This window comes from Panthera tigris, chromosome A1 (genome assembly GCF_018350195.1).
Source record: "Panthera tigris isolate Pti1 chromosome A1, P.tigris_Pti1_mat1.1, whole genome shotgun sequence".
In the NCBI taxonomy this organism is placed as follows: Eukaryota; Metazoa; Chordata; class Mammalia; order Carnivora; family Felidae; genus Panthera; species Panthera tigris.
In genome coordinates, this window is record NC_056660.1 from 114,224,095 (window position 1) to 114,238,346 (window position 14,252).

A 14,252-nucleotide genomic window follows, 5' to 3' on the forward strand; every position below is an offset into this window, starting at 1 on the left:
TGACTTAGTGGTTTTGTGACCTTGGCAAATTATTGAACTTCCCTAAGCTTCCCATTTCCTTATCTTCAAAATGAGGATAATTATAACCTCTGCCTTATGAAATGAGGATTCAGTGAAATAATGCATGTGAAGCTCTTAGCTCAGAGGCTGGCACAGTAAGCACTCAATAAGTCCTAGCTAGTATTCCTGGGGGAATGTTTAAACCTTTCAGCCTGATGTGGGCAAGGCAGGAGGAGGGCTAGGACGTCAGGATGGAACCTGAAGGCCTGTAAGGACCTCAAGCCACGGCTTGGAATCCAAGGAAGACGAACAAGCGATTAGACGAAGGCAGGGCGGTGAGGGTCAAAGGCGCATGCCCGGTGATAGCAGGTGCAGGGGGGCGCGCCGCCGCCGCCGCCGCCGCCGCCGCCGCCGCCGGCGGGCCTCCCCTTTAAGAGCCGCCGCCGCCCACGGCCCGCCGCTGCGGCAGGGACCTCCCCTTTAACCGCGGCTGCTCGGCACTTCGCGGCCCCCGCGGCGGCTGCTGCTGCGGCTGCTGCTGCTATTGCGGCTCTTGCTGCCGCCGCCGCTCGACCTCCGGCACCTGCATCCTCCGCTCGGGCCGGGTCCCCGCCCCGCGCCCCGCCCGGCCCCGCCATGGTGTCCTGGATCATCTCTCGCCTGGTGGTGTGAGTGCGGCGGTGGCGGGGCGCGGCCGGCAGGGAGGGGGATGGGGAATGGGAATTGGGGGCTGAGGGGTGTTGAAGCCCAGCATGGACCGTTCCGTGGCTTCATACAACAGAGTCCCCTAAAGGAACATCGTTCCTATTTGGGGTTCCCAGAGACAAGACATGGAAGAGTAGGACCCAGGACCTGAGGGGGGAACATTAGAGGAGCATAGTAAGCCTGGCTTCCCACCCCTTTTATTTTCAATTTTCGGTGTTCCTTCATCCTAGGGCTGGGCAGCATGGCTTGATTTATGAAGGGGAGGCAGCATGTCCCCTCCCCCACCTAGCAGATCTGGGCTGAAGGAGCAACTCAGACCTGGGCCGTCATCTTCATGCGGGGAGAGGGCTAATGGAAGAGCGGGGAGCCAGACAGGGCCTCATCATTCCATTGCTTAGGGCCGTAGTTAGCAGCCTTGGCCTCCTCTCTCTTCCACTATCAGGACTCTAGAGATGAGGGCATAAGCTCTGAAGGCCCCCCAGGGAGGACATCTGGGTGTTGGGAAGCAGAGATGCTTGGAGGACAAAGTGTGGGAGGTAACCGGGAGGGGATATGTGTGCTCAGCCTGGATTTGTGAAAGCCACAGAGGGGAGGGCCTTAGGTGGCCTTCATTCCAGGCTGCCAGCTACATTGTGGAGCTCTGTCCCTGCTCCTCCCCCAGGCTCCAGGAGGGAAGCCTGCTTCCACACCCCACACTTTGTCCTTGAGGACTCCACCCCGACCCCTTCTCCACAGGTCGGTTTGAAAGTATCTTGCCTGTAAAAGGCAGGTCCCTGGGAGAACAGGCAATACCCACACATGGTCAGGGGGCTGGGCCCAGCAGGGGCTTTGCTTGGGCCTCAGCCAACCCCTACCCTGGCTCAGGACCCTGCCCCAGGACCCTGCCCCTCAGCCTCTACCGCGGGGGACTGACACCCCAGAATTCCCTCCCCCTGCCTTCTTCCCATTCAGTGCTGTTATGTGCTTGTATTCTGGCTCCCTGTCACTGGAGTCTCCCTCCTTCCTCTCCCCCATCCCACCCCAGAGGTTATCCACAGGCGTCATACCTCCCTGTGCCCTTCAGAGTGGCTGCTTCTCTCTTGCCTGGATGAGCTCCCTGGGGAGCATCAGTCTTCTCCTTCCCTCACCCGTGTCCTATATATGGTCTCTCTAATGGGATCACTACCAGGTTGTACTCCAGCTAGGGCCTCGAGCCCAGGACCCTCCCCTGAGCTTGGTCCAAGTGTACTTATGGGGGAATAAACCTTTTGCCCCTCTTAGGGCCTCCTGCCCCTGTGCCCTCTATGCCCCAGGTCCCCAGAGCCACAGAGGTGCCTCTGATTGCCACATAGAGTGCCCTGTTACGTGGTGTCTGGTTCCCCTACAGACCTGGCCCTAAGCAGCCTGGCTCAGAACTAGAGGTAGAAGGTAAGGGCAGACAGGTATGAATGAGCACAGTATCTGGAGAAGGGAGACACCCTGTTGCAGTGACCAGACCCCCACTCCCCACAATACGGATAACCAGTGATCATGGGTGAAGATACCACATTGGACCCTCTGGCCTCTGGGTCTTTCTTTACCTAAGGGGCTGGAGAAAAACTGAAAAACAGAGAGGCGAGAGACATCACCTTCACTGGCTGGGGACCTCCAAGCTTGTCACCTGAGGCTTAATGGCTTTGACTGTAACCACTGGCCTGAGTTCATCAGTCCAGTTGATGTGGCACTCTGGAGTTCTGTCCTTCTCCCCTTACCTACCCAGGGACTGACTGATGCAGAGCTGGGAGGGAGAGGCCACTGCTCTTGGCCGAGGGGACCAGTAACCATGCCTGCCTCCCTAGGCTCATCTTTGGCACCTTGTACCCAGCCTATTCTTCCTACAAGGCCGTGAAGACAAAAAACGTGAAGGAATATGTGAGTTTATGACCCTTTAATCTCCTACCCACCCCATGTGGCAAAGATAGGCCAGTGGATCACAATACAGACAGTAGTGACTTTGTGCCAGTGCTTCAGCACTAATGAGACCTTACTTCAAGGAAGTTCCTTTGTGTTCCCTTTCCCCTGTGGTGTGATTCACAGGCAAAGTTGAGGTCCCGAGTGTCCCTTCCCCACAACACCTCCAGCATAGTTGGCAAGAGAGATGGGGTCCTGGGTGTTCCCTCAAGGCCCCAGCTAATACTGCTCTCTGTACCTTCAGGTGAAATGGATGATGTACTGGATCGTCTTTGCCTTCTTCACCACGGCTGAGACACTCACGGATATTGTGCTTTCCTGGTGAGGTCCAGCATCCCCAACCTGCATCTCAGGGTCCAGAGTTTAGACTCTCTACCCCCACCAGCCCAACAGAAGATTGAGACCCAGGGTAGAGTCCTCCCACAGTTCCATGGGGTCCTGGATGTCCACTCTCCCCCCGTGCAGGCCTGGCTTAATCAGTAGAATAAGAGACCCAACCCCCACATTTCTACCTGATGATAGCCAAAGCACCATAATAGAATTCAGGAAACCTGCTTCTGCTAGACATCCTGTATGACTTTGGGCAGGTTTCAGCTTCCTAGGTCTCAGTTTCCTTATTTGTAAACTAGGCATATGATTCAATCTTATAGACATTCAGTGCTAGTATTTCAAAGCACTACTAGACTATGTTGTGAACCCTTGAAGGACAGAGAATGTCTTAATCACCTATATGTATGTTCACAGCAGGAGCTCAAAAAATGTGTACTGAGTGAGCAGATACCTCTTGGAAGAGAGTACTAACAAAGCACAGAACACTAAATCAAGAGAGAAGAGAGTTTTATGGAGAGGTAGAGAACAAAAGATGACTGCATTGGCTTGCAAGGGCCAATGACCTTTGAGAAAAATAGTTTTAGCAGAAGTTGAGTAGGGTTAGATTAGGAAAGAATAGTGGGTTAAAAATTGTGAGGACAGTGAGCATAGATGCTTCTTTTTTTTTTAAGTTTATTTATATTTATTTTTGAGAGAGAGAGAACCAGCAGGGGAGGGGGAGAGAGAGAGGGGTCAGAGGATCTGAAGCAGGTGCTGTACTGAGAACAGAGAGCCCGATGTGGGGCTCAAACTCACAAACTGCAAGGTCATGACCTGAACCAAAGTCAGACACTTAACTGACTGAGCCACCCAGGAGCCCCTAGCATAGATGCTTCTTGCCACAAACAAAGGAAAGTGCTTTGTGAGGATGTCGGAAACATGAAGGAGTCTGGCCTGAGGAGAAGGAGCCAGGGAATGGACACCAATCCTTAAAAGTAAGAGGCAGCAAAGAATGGGATCCAGAGCACAGCTGGAAAAGCTTCAGTCTTCCTTGTGGGAGGAAGGGCAGGAAGAGAAGGGGGTGAGGACCCAGGAGTGGACCTGGGAGGTTAGGAAGCTCACCTTTGTGTTGGCCCTGGGATAGACAAGCAGGAGTGTTCTATCAGAGTGAGAGGCCTGGGACTCCCAAAAGAAAAATGTGCAGAGAGCCACTGCAAGGGGAATTCTGCTGGAGGCACTTACCATCCCCCTTGGAATCTCAGCTATGCCTCCCATTTTCCTTGAGATTAGAAATGCCAAGGGGCACCTGGGTGGCTCAGTCAGTTAAGCATCTGACTCTTGATTTGGGCTCAGGTCATGATCTTGTGGTTCTTAAGTTCTAGCCTCTCATCAGACTCTGTACTGACAGCCTGGAGCCTGCTTGGGATTCTCTCTCTCTCTCTCTCTCTCTCTCTCTCTCTCTCCCTCTATCTCTGCCCCTCCCCTGCTCACACTCTCTCTCTCGGTTTCTCTCAAAATAAATAAATAAACTTAAACAATTAAAAAAAAGAAGGAAAGAAAGAAGGAAATGCCCAGTCTCCTGAGCCACATGGGAACCCCAGTGCACTAAGGGGTGGGGAACCAGGCAAGGTCTTGCAGGGGATCAGCTCACCTCCTGACTCCCTATCCCAGGCTCTGCCACTTGCCTCTGTCCCACCCACAGGTTCCCCTTCTACTTTGAGCTCAAGATCGCCTTTGTGATATGGCTGCTGTCCCCTTATACCAAGGGCTCCAGCGTGCTCTACCGCAAGTTCGTGCACCCGACACTGTCCAACAAGGAGAAGGTTTGCCTCCACTCTCAGCTGACTTCCTAGCCTGCCCCAGGCCATGGCAGCCCAGTGTCTGCAGCCACGTCCATTCCTGGCTCTCCTTGTGGGCACCCAGAACCTGAAGTGATCTGGCAGGGCCCTGGCCTCCTGGAGCAGGCAGTGCCTTTGTCTGGGTGTGAACAGGGGCAGGGAATGGCCTAGCCAGCAGGGACCACCCCTCACCTCCTACTCCTTCCCCTCCCACCTCTCAGGAAATCGACGAGTACATCACACAGGCCCGAGACAAGAGCTATGAGACCATGATGAGAGTGGGCAAGAGAGGCCTGAACCTGGCTGCCAATGCTGCAGTCACCGCTGCTGCCAAGGTGAGATGGGGGCAGACCAGGCTCCCAGGGCCCCACCTTGCTCATTTCATCCCCCTGGCCAAGCCTCTTTGCATCTAACCTGTCCTTGGTGCTGTGATGGTTTGGGGCTTGTGCAACTCAGGGTTGTAGGCCTGGTTCTAACACCTTCCAGCCAAGTGACTTCAACTTGCTGAGCCAGTTTCCTCAACTGTCCAAAGGGAAATGATGGGCCTTTCAGTGCTGCCAAAGGACTGGGTGAGGATAGTGTGAGGAAAGCACTGAGCTCAGTGGCTGCCCGTGCTCTATAGTGACCTCTATCTCCACCCCGCCCCTTCCTCCGGTTCTCCCGGTGCGTGGTGGTGACCCTAGGGCCAGGGGGTGCTATCAGAGAAGCTCCGAAGCTTCAGCATGCAGGACCTGACCCTGATCCGGGACGAGGATGCACTGCCCCTGCAGGGGCCTGACAGCCGTCTCCGACCCAATCCTGGCAGCCTCCTGGATACCATTGAGGACTTAGGTACAGGCAGGGCCCAGGACTGGGCAGAGGGAGGGGGGACCTCAAGGGCATGGAGGCCAGGTAGGAGAGCCGCCAGACCTCTGTTCTCCTTTCTTCCCCCAAACCAGGAGATGACCCTACCCTGAATTTAAGATCTAGCACAAACCAGGCAGATCCCCGGACAGAGACCTCTGAAGATGATATGGGAGACAAGGCCCCTAAGAGGGTCAAACCTGTCAAAAAAGTGCCCAAAGCTGAGGTGAGAGCCCAGGCCAGAGCAGGGGGAAATGGGGAGGGGGTGTGACCCCAGGCTGAACCTCTAACTTCTTCTCTCCTTCCCACAGCCACTGGCTTCCAAGACACTGAAGACCCGGCCCAAGAAGAAGACCTCTGGTGGGGGTGACTTGGCTTGAGGTTCTGATCCCCCGGAGGCTGCACACTGTGCCAGTAACCCACACGCCTCCGGCCCCAGGGCCCCTCAGATGGCTGTTTCTGGTGCCTGCCCAGTGACCACTCCTCTGGAAGGGCTTGGAAAAGGGGAGGGAGGCCCTGCTATGGGGGTGGAGGGTAGAGGCTGGAGGAGTTACTGAAGACTGAGCCCCCCAAGGAGGCGGGGGCTCCTTAGAGCCCAAACTGCTATTCTCCCTGCTCCAGTTCTGCTCCCACCCACCCAGTGCCTTGCTGAAGACCATGGCCATCCCCTTTTCTGAGGTCCTAATATGCCCCCACTGCTCTCTCCGGGCTGGGGGAGCAGTCACAGCCCAGACTGACCAGAGATGGGCCTGAAGGCACCTGGGAGACAGGGAGGGAGAGGGGAAGGCTTCAGAGAACTTGTGGCACAGGCCACAGATGTGAATGGAGGACAGGGGCTTAGCATGTGCTTAAATGACCAGGATGATGAGGCCAGAGCTGCAGCTGGGGGCATTGGATAGGGCTGTGTGCTACATGTCCCCACTAAAAAGAAGTGGGGTCCTAGGGGTGTGAGTGTGTGTGTGTGTGTGTATCTTTCTAGGTCTAGGGCTGGGGAGATTTTGAGTAAAGGACTTTCCTGCCAGCAGTGACCATCCCCCACCCTAAGCCCCACAGCTAGCTGGCCCTTCCCTGCTTTCAGCCCTCCCTCCTACTCTCAGAGCCTCAGAGGAGCTCAGCCCAAGAGAGGATGAGGCTCTGAAGGCCTCTTATCTCCTCCTCTGCCCTTGATACCCTTTTGCTTCCTCCCATTCCTGCCCTGCCCCTGGGCTGGGCTCCTCTACCCCTCAGGGCCCATTGTAGAGGGCCCTGCTGAGCCAGCTCCTTTCCTCCTCACCTGGGGGCCCATCTTCCTTTTCTCCAGACTCCTTTTCCTGTGCCAAGCAAACTGAGCCCATGTAAGCAGGCAGACCCTTATTAGCCCAGCCTTTGCCCCACACTCTACCCCAGCTTCTGCCGTGGCTTCAGGAGGAATGTGTGAAGAAGAAAAGAAATATTGGAGCCAAAGTGCTTCCAATTCTATGAAAAGAGGGTGCCCATTGGACCTTTGGCACTGGATGAGCCAATAAACCAAATTCTGGCACCTCATGTATTTCGGCCTCTGTACTTTGTTCTTGCTCCTCCAGTCCCCAGGTGGGAAGGACCTCAAGTAAAAAGCAGGGCTCAGCTATAGGAGGAAGGGGGGACAAGGTCAGAATGTGAGACCCAAGAGCTCTGATCTCCAAGATAAGAGATAGGTTTGAGCTGGTCCATCTGGGAAAATGGTTTGGAGGTTCAAGATACAGCCAGAGGAGTAGGAGGGATCATGACTTATGAAGGCCTAGGGGTCTCCAACTGTCAAGGTTGTCTTGTCCCTTGGAATTCTGCCCAGAGACCTCCATCCCCAGTGGACCTCCTGGTACCTTATGGAAAGTGTCAGTATAAGCTCTGAGGATAAAGACCCCCATGAGTGTCCCAGGGAAGAGGGAATAGGATTTCGGGGTTGCTGGGCAAGGAACTGGTTGGCCATGCTGCTTAGAAAGGCTTAAGAATGTTGGAGGAGGGCTGAGAGGGAGAGACTCTGAAAGGAGGAGACAGGCTGAGGGAAGAGGTAGAGATGGGGAACCAGCCTCACAGTGCATGTCTGAGCCTGGGGACAGAGAAGGATGACAGGACACCAAGGACTGGAGACAAAGAGATAGTCCCTGTGGCCCCAGGAGGAAAGGCTTGAGCCCTGGGCTGCTTGGCTAGGTTGGAGGAGACAAGGAAGGAGGCTGCAGGGCATGGGGTCTGAGTCCTTGGGAGGTAGAAGACCACCAGGGGCCAAGGGGAACAACTGGCTGGGGATAAGCCCTGCAAGGCGGTGCCCAAGAGAATGGAAAGGATGGCAGAGGAGCAGAGGCAGCATGGGAAGAGAAAAACAAAGGGAAAGAGTGGAGAGGGAGGGGGGAGAGAGCAAGGCAGGGAGGAGGAAGGGAGAAGGAAGGGGAGAAACAGTAGTGCAGCTTTGTAGAAGGAAAATGAAGGAAGCAGAGCATGGGGTGTGGCATAGGGTGTGTGGGGACCTAGCCCCAGGCTCTGGACCCCACAGTTGGCAAAATGCCCCTACAGCAGACTTCCCTCTCCCTTCCCCGGCATCACAGAGGTATGTCCTCTCCAGCCTCACACTCAGGCCAAAGTGGCCAAGAACTTCCTGAACTGAGGTCATGGTGGAGGTGGAGTGTGAAATGCCCTTTTCATCTTCTCTGGAATCCTCCAGTCAACAGCCCTCTGAAGGTCATTCTTTTCACCACTGGCCTCTGAGCAAATTGGTCCCTTCCTCTAGAAAGGAGAGGATGCGTCAGGATAGGATTCAGGGAGAGACTCCTTTGTTCTAGAAAGATCTCGAGAGAGTAAGATGCTGCAGTCTCATGCTAGCAGCTACCATATGGCCAGAAAACCAGGTTAGGCCCTCCCTAACCTAAATCCCATTTGCTGCATAACACACAAATATGAACGCGTGTGCATGGATGCACACAGATACATGCTTGCACCCACAGTGACCACTTGCTAAGAAGGTCACTGACAGATTCCCCACTGCCAGGCTCTCCATGCACATCTGGGTTTCTCTGTGTCAACAGGAACATGCTCAGATTTCCAAGCTCCTTGGTCCGTTGCCGTGGAAACAGTCTCCTAGAACTCGGCACAGGGCCTGGCCCCTGTGGTGCAGGGGAGGAGAGGAAAGATGGAGGGTGACAAGAAGATGGAGGGATCAGCTTCTTGGAGGGGCAGGCAGGACACATTTGGGTCTAGGTGACATCTTGCCATCTCATTCCTTAGGACCACCTTCTCTCTCCCCTCCTCCTCAGTAGACCTCTAGGCCAGGGGAGTGGGGAAGAGATGTCACAAGACAGGTGTATGGTTAAAACTATGTGGAGAATTCTTGTTCACTCCCTGGGTCCCCAGTGAGCATTGAGAGATATTAGCTTTTGAGTGGGAGCTAAGGTCTAGCCCTCTGTCCCACCGTGCTGGGGGACACTGGACAGCCCTCCAGGCCTGAGGTCCCTGGATAGAATGTCCTCATGGCTGGAGCTGCTTCAGCTGGCTCCCCCTCTCTTGTGTGTGTCCCACACCCAAAGAACCTGCTTAAAATGGGATTTCCAGGCTGTGACGTCAGAGGAAAGCCAGCAGCTCCAGCCTGTGCCAGTTCTTCCTTGATCAACAGAGCTGAGCCCAGTCTTGCTCAGCCTGGAGGAAAGGGGGTTGGCAGAGGAGGGAGTGGATCCAAGGGCTCTAGGCCATTGACACCGTATCAGTGGCATCCATGATAATAGGGAGAGACTGTAATAGGAAGAGGCAGGCCGAAGCCACTGCTGGCTTCCCCACTGCCTTAAATTTCAGCCATTTCGTGATCATTTCCCTCCCAAATTCCTCTAGTTTTTCCCTCTCTGAGCTGAGATAGGCCTGTCTGGTGGAGGAGGGCACTTTAGTATTAGAGCCATTTGGGTTCTGCCTGACAACTTGTCCCATATCTGGGCTGGAGGCAGGGATGGGTAGGAGGGATACCAGCAAGGAGGGGGGAAAAAGCCCACTAGGTGGCGCAGCTCACTCCCAGTGTGGGATTCCCAGCCCCTGAAGGGGAGAATCTTTTCCTGCTGTCAGTCAGCCTTATGGTCTGGTGAGCAGGGTGTCTCATGCCCCACTCGCTAGAGTTGTAGGTTCATGAAGAAAACATTCTTGCAGGTGCATGGAACAACTATGGATTTTCAAGCAATTACTTCCTAAACCCAGATTGTGTACCACCCCCTGCACACTCCCCAGGAGAACGTCAGGCCCAAAGGGCAGGTACTCCCTTTTGGTGAGAATCAGGCACTGTCCTAGAAGCAGGGAAGGTGACAAGCTGACTCTGGGAGGGTCCTGCAGCCCAAGGGACCCAACATGAGTTTCTGAAATGACATCAACAAGGCCACTGGAGCTAATTTCAAGGTCAGGTGAGGAGAGGAACCCAACAGGTGGCAAGGGGTGGGGAACTTGGGAGAGGCAGGCTAGGCCCAGAGGGATGGCAGCTCGCCTGACTGCAGGACTCTTCTGGATATTATTTCCCTGATGGCCATAGTGACAGTCCCAGGCCAGGCCCAAGTGTTTGTGTTTCCTGTCCCTTCCCTTATTTTATCTGATCCACTATGAGATTTAAAAAGGAGAAAAAAAGACCCTAATTTCCAAATTCTGGAATCCCAAGGTACTTCTACAAGAGCCAAGGTTGGGCCTCCTTAGTAACCTACCTTTCCCTGACCTCCTTCCCAAACTGACCCCACCAGCCCTGCATCCCTAATGAATTACCCTCTCCTTTTGTCCCAGCCAGATGAGTGATCAATAAATAATGCTGCCTGAAATATTGATGGTGAGTTTTACACTAGCATCCCTTAGCTGTGCCTGTCATTGGGGAATTTGAGAGCTGACAGAGAAATGCATGGCCACCAGAGAGCTCTTTTCTATCTCTGCCAAGAGGGGGTCTTTCTTTGCCAAGATTTCAACCTGTTCCCATCTCAGCCAGAATCATGACTCATTCCCATCAAGTAAGATGAGGACTCAGCCAGCAACCTCCAACCTGGGAAGAGTCAGGTAAGCTAAACAAAGCAGAGACCCTTCCTGATACTTTTGTCTCAAGACAAAGAGATCCCATTTCCTCTGTTCCATGTCCATCTTGGACCTTCCAGGTCCAGCTCTCTGAGCAGGATCTCAGAAGGAGAACTGCAGGTTCCCTGTCCCCCAGGTTGACTGTTTAAAGCATGAACAGAAGGACTCACATGCTCCCAGACTTCTCTGGTCCAAGTCACTGTCATCTAGTTTTGTTCTCCCTGGAAGAAGGGTAGGGGAGAGGAGGAGCAGGTAGAAACTCTTGAGCCCTGTTGAGCCTGACTCACCCGATGCCAGGGCCCTCCTTGGCAGAAGCTAGGCACACTCAGATCTTTGCATGCACAATGCCCTCGGCCTAGGCACTCTAGTTCTGCTCCACTTGGTCAGCTGCTGCATACACTTCAAGTCTCAGTTTAGAAGTGACGTCCCTGCCCCATCCTATCCCGGTCCCTGTGGCATTCTGCTCTTCCTCCCCAACACCTCCCCCTGTTCGGTCATTGCCTGTTTCCCCACCAGACTGAAAGCCAGGGCATAGGCAGTGAGTGGGTCTACCTGGTGCACCACGGTTTCCCCAGCATCTAGCAGGGGTCCGGGCACACAACAAGCACTCGGCACATTTTTGCGGAATGTTCTAATGATGTCCTGTAGTGCTTTTCCACTCCTGAAAAAAACATCAACCTTCAAACTTCACCGTCTCTCTTGACTGAGCTGTTTGCCTGCACCGGAGGATGGGTGTCTGCACTAAACAGCAGCAGCCCAGATCAGCCTCCCTTGCTCTCACTTCTCCTGCATGTGTTCATGCTCATTTGCTCTCCTTTCTCTCTCACACACACAGATGGGAGTCAGCTTTCCAGCCACATTCAGTTCTCACTTTAATTCAAAAGCTAAATTGGGAAGAAGAGCAGCTTCACACTCCTAATTTAGCCTGGGAGAGAAAAAGGGAGACAGCCTGGATTTGCCAGGGAAAGGAGAAAGTTGGGTGTGGGGTGGGGAATGGTGGCAAACATACCCATAGCCTAAGGGAAGACAATGAAACTCTTACCACCCAGCTCCTAAAAATAAACCATCTACAGCTATGACCCCAGAGTGACCCTTATTAAGCCTCTTTCCCATACAAGTGCAGCCATTCCGGGCATTCCCCCAGTCTAGGGGTAGGATTAAGGGAGGCAGAGATTGTGGTTATTAAAACTATGAAAAGAGGGAGATGCTGCTGCTTTGGTCACTGGTAGTACAAAATCAGGAAGTCCTTCTTAAATCTAACTTTAATCCCTCTTTTGATAGCTGAAGTGGATGATGAATAAAAACAGTCTGCAGGTACTTGCCCACTAATATTCATAGCAGTGTTATTCACGAGAGTGAAAAGGTGGGAACAGTGGCGCCTGGCTGTCTCAGGCGGTTAAGCATCCAGCTCTTCATTTCAGCTCAGGTCATGATCTCATGGGTCATGAGTTTGAGCCCCACGTTGGGCTCCATGCTGGCAGTTTGGAGCCTGTTTGGTATTCTTTCTCTCTCTCCTTCTCTCCCTGCCACTCCTGTGCTCATGAAAAACAAATAAATAAACTTAAAACAAAACAAAACAAGAGGTGGAAATGGTCTAAATGTCCATCAACAGATGAAGGATTAAACAGAATGTGGTATATACATACAATGGAATATTATTCAGCCTTAGGAAGGAATGAAGTTATGACACATGCTGCAACATGGACAAAGCTCAAAAACATTATGCAAAGTGAGATAAGGCAGTCAAAAAAGGGCAAATATTATGATTCCACTTACATGTAGTACCTAGAATAGACAAATTCATCAAGACAGAAACTATAATAGAGGTTACTAGGCAGTGGTGTGAGGGAGCAGGATGGGTACAGAGTTTCTCTTCAGGAAGATGAAAAAGTTCTGGAGATGGATGAAAGTGACGGTTGCACAACATTGTGAGTGTACTTAATGTCAGTGAATTGTACACTTAAAAAAAATGGTTAAACTGGTGGGATGCCTAGCCAGCTTGGTTGGCCGAGCCTGCGCCTCTTTATCTCTGAGTCCTGAGTTCAAGCCCCACGTTGGGCATAGAGTTTAGGTTTCAAAAAATGATTAAAATGGTAAATATTATGGTATGTATATTTTATAAATGTCTTTATTTTATTTTATTTTATTTTATTTTATTTTATTTTGAGAGAGAGACAGCACAAGCAGGGGAGGGGCAGAGAGAGAGGGAGAAAGAGAATCCCAAGCAGGCTCTGAGCTGTCAGCATAAAGCCTGATGACACAGGGCTTGATCCCACGAACCATGAGATCATGACCTGAGCTGAAAACTCAGGTCAGACTTAAGAGTCGGACACTTAACCAACTGAGCCACTCAAGTACCCCTATGGCGTATATATTTTACTGCAATACATTTTTTAAGAAGGCACTGAGTCCAATGTTGGCTTGAAGACTGTCACCCTGCCATGATGACTCTCTGAGGCATGACCAGAGGGAAACTGAGTCCTAGAAGTTCAAAAGACCCCTCCCCTTACTCACAGGGACAGAAATGCTGCTTCTGCCTGGAGTACAGAGAAGAACCCTCTGGGGCATTCCTAAGGATAGGAGCTAACTCTGCCTACCTCTTATCTCTTCTTATCAGTATGATAATCTGGAGGGAAGTTCTTCTTCCTGGCTCTGGATTCCAGCATCCTCTTCAGTCACTTCTTTTGACTTTGCCCTAAACAGGGTTCTTATATGGGTGTAGTAGATAAGGGGATGGTTAGAGAAGGGAAAAAGAGAAGACCCTTCCATCCAGCCTCTCCCACTTCCCTGTGGCCACTGTACCAAGGAAAAGGGATGTATGCACCTTTGGGCTGAGCTGCCTGTCAGTAAATTTGGGTGTCAAATTTTCTTGCTCTCTGCGTCTGACTGGGTGGCACCTGAAGGGAGTGTGTGATAGCTGGTACTGATGCATCCAGACCTCACCCTCTCTCCTAGATGACTACATGATTTCCTGCCTGGTCTCCCCACCAGCACTCCCCCCCACCCAGCCTCCTGCAAAATGGCCAGTTGGCTCCCCAACTGCCTGGGAAGCACTTCAGTGGGTAGGAGATGATTAGGGGTTCCACAGTCACTAAGCTTCCCCTATGATAGCACATTTCACACTGTTGTGATTGCCTGTTTATCTGTCTGTCTCCCACACCCAGACTACAAACTGCAAAAGAGGAGTCACCTTTTTACTTCTTTTTGTATCTTTAATACCTAGAGGAGCAGATGTTTGATAAGTAACTGTTGAAATGGTCTGTTCACATGTCTGTCTGCCCTACTCGACTTGACTCAAGAATCCCTGGAGGGTGGGGGTGCCTGGGTGGCTCAGTTGGTTAAGCATCCAACTTTGATTCAGGTCGTGATCTCAAGGTCTGAGTTCAAGCCCCATGTCATGCTCTGCGCCGACAGCTCAGATGCTGGAGCCTGCTTCAGATTCTGTGTCTCCCTCTCTCTCTCTGCCCCTCCCCTGCTCATTCTCTCTCTCTCTCTCTCAAAAATAATAAATAAATGTTAAAATGTTTAAAATAAATAAATAAATAAATAAATAAATAGATACAAATAAAGAATCCCTAGGGGTGAAAGCTTTGTCCA

At 52.3% G+C, this 14,252-nt stretch overlaps 1 protein-coding gene across 3 annotated transcripts; it reads left to right on the top strand.

Annotated features, from left to right (window-relative positions):
* Positions 1–487: 487 nt before the first annotated feature.
* REEP2 (receptor accessory protein 2) lies at positions 488–7,149 on the top strand. Of its 3 annotated transcripts, none has more exons than XM_042984790.1 (8): positions 488–668; positions 2,523–2,595; positions 2,879–2,955; positions 4,646–4,766; positions 5,003–5,116; positions 5,471–5,612; positions 5,720–5,850; positions 5,936–7,149. In XM_042984790.1, the coding sequence occupies exons 1-8, from the start codon at positions 637–639 to the stop codon at positions 6,002–6,004; spliced, it is 759 nt and encodes a 252-aa protein (XP_042840724.1). In that variant the 5' UTR covers positions 488–636; the 3' UTR covers positions 6,005–7,149. The 3 variants fall into 3 exon arrangements, with proteins under 3 accessions (XP_042840724.1, XP_042840723.1, XP_042840725.1); XM_042984789.1 differs by having other exon boundaries at positions 489–668; positions 5,465–5,612; XM_042984791.1 differs by having other exon boundaries at positions 492–668; positions 2,444–2,595; positions 5,465–5,612.
* The last annotated feature ends 7,103 nt before the right edge of the window (positions 7,150–14,252 follow it).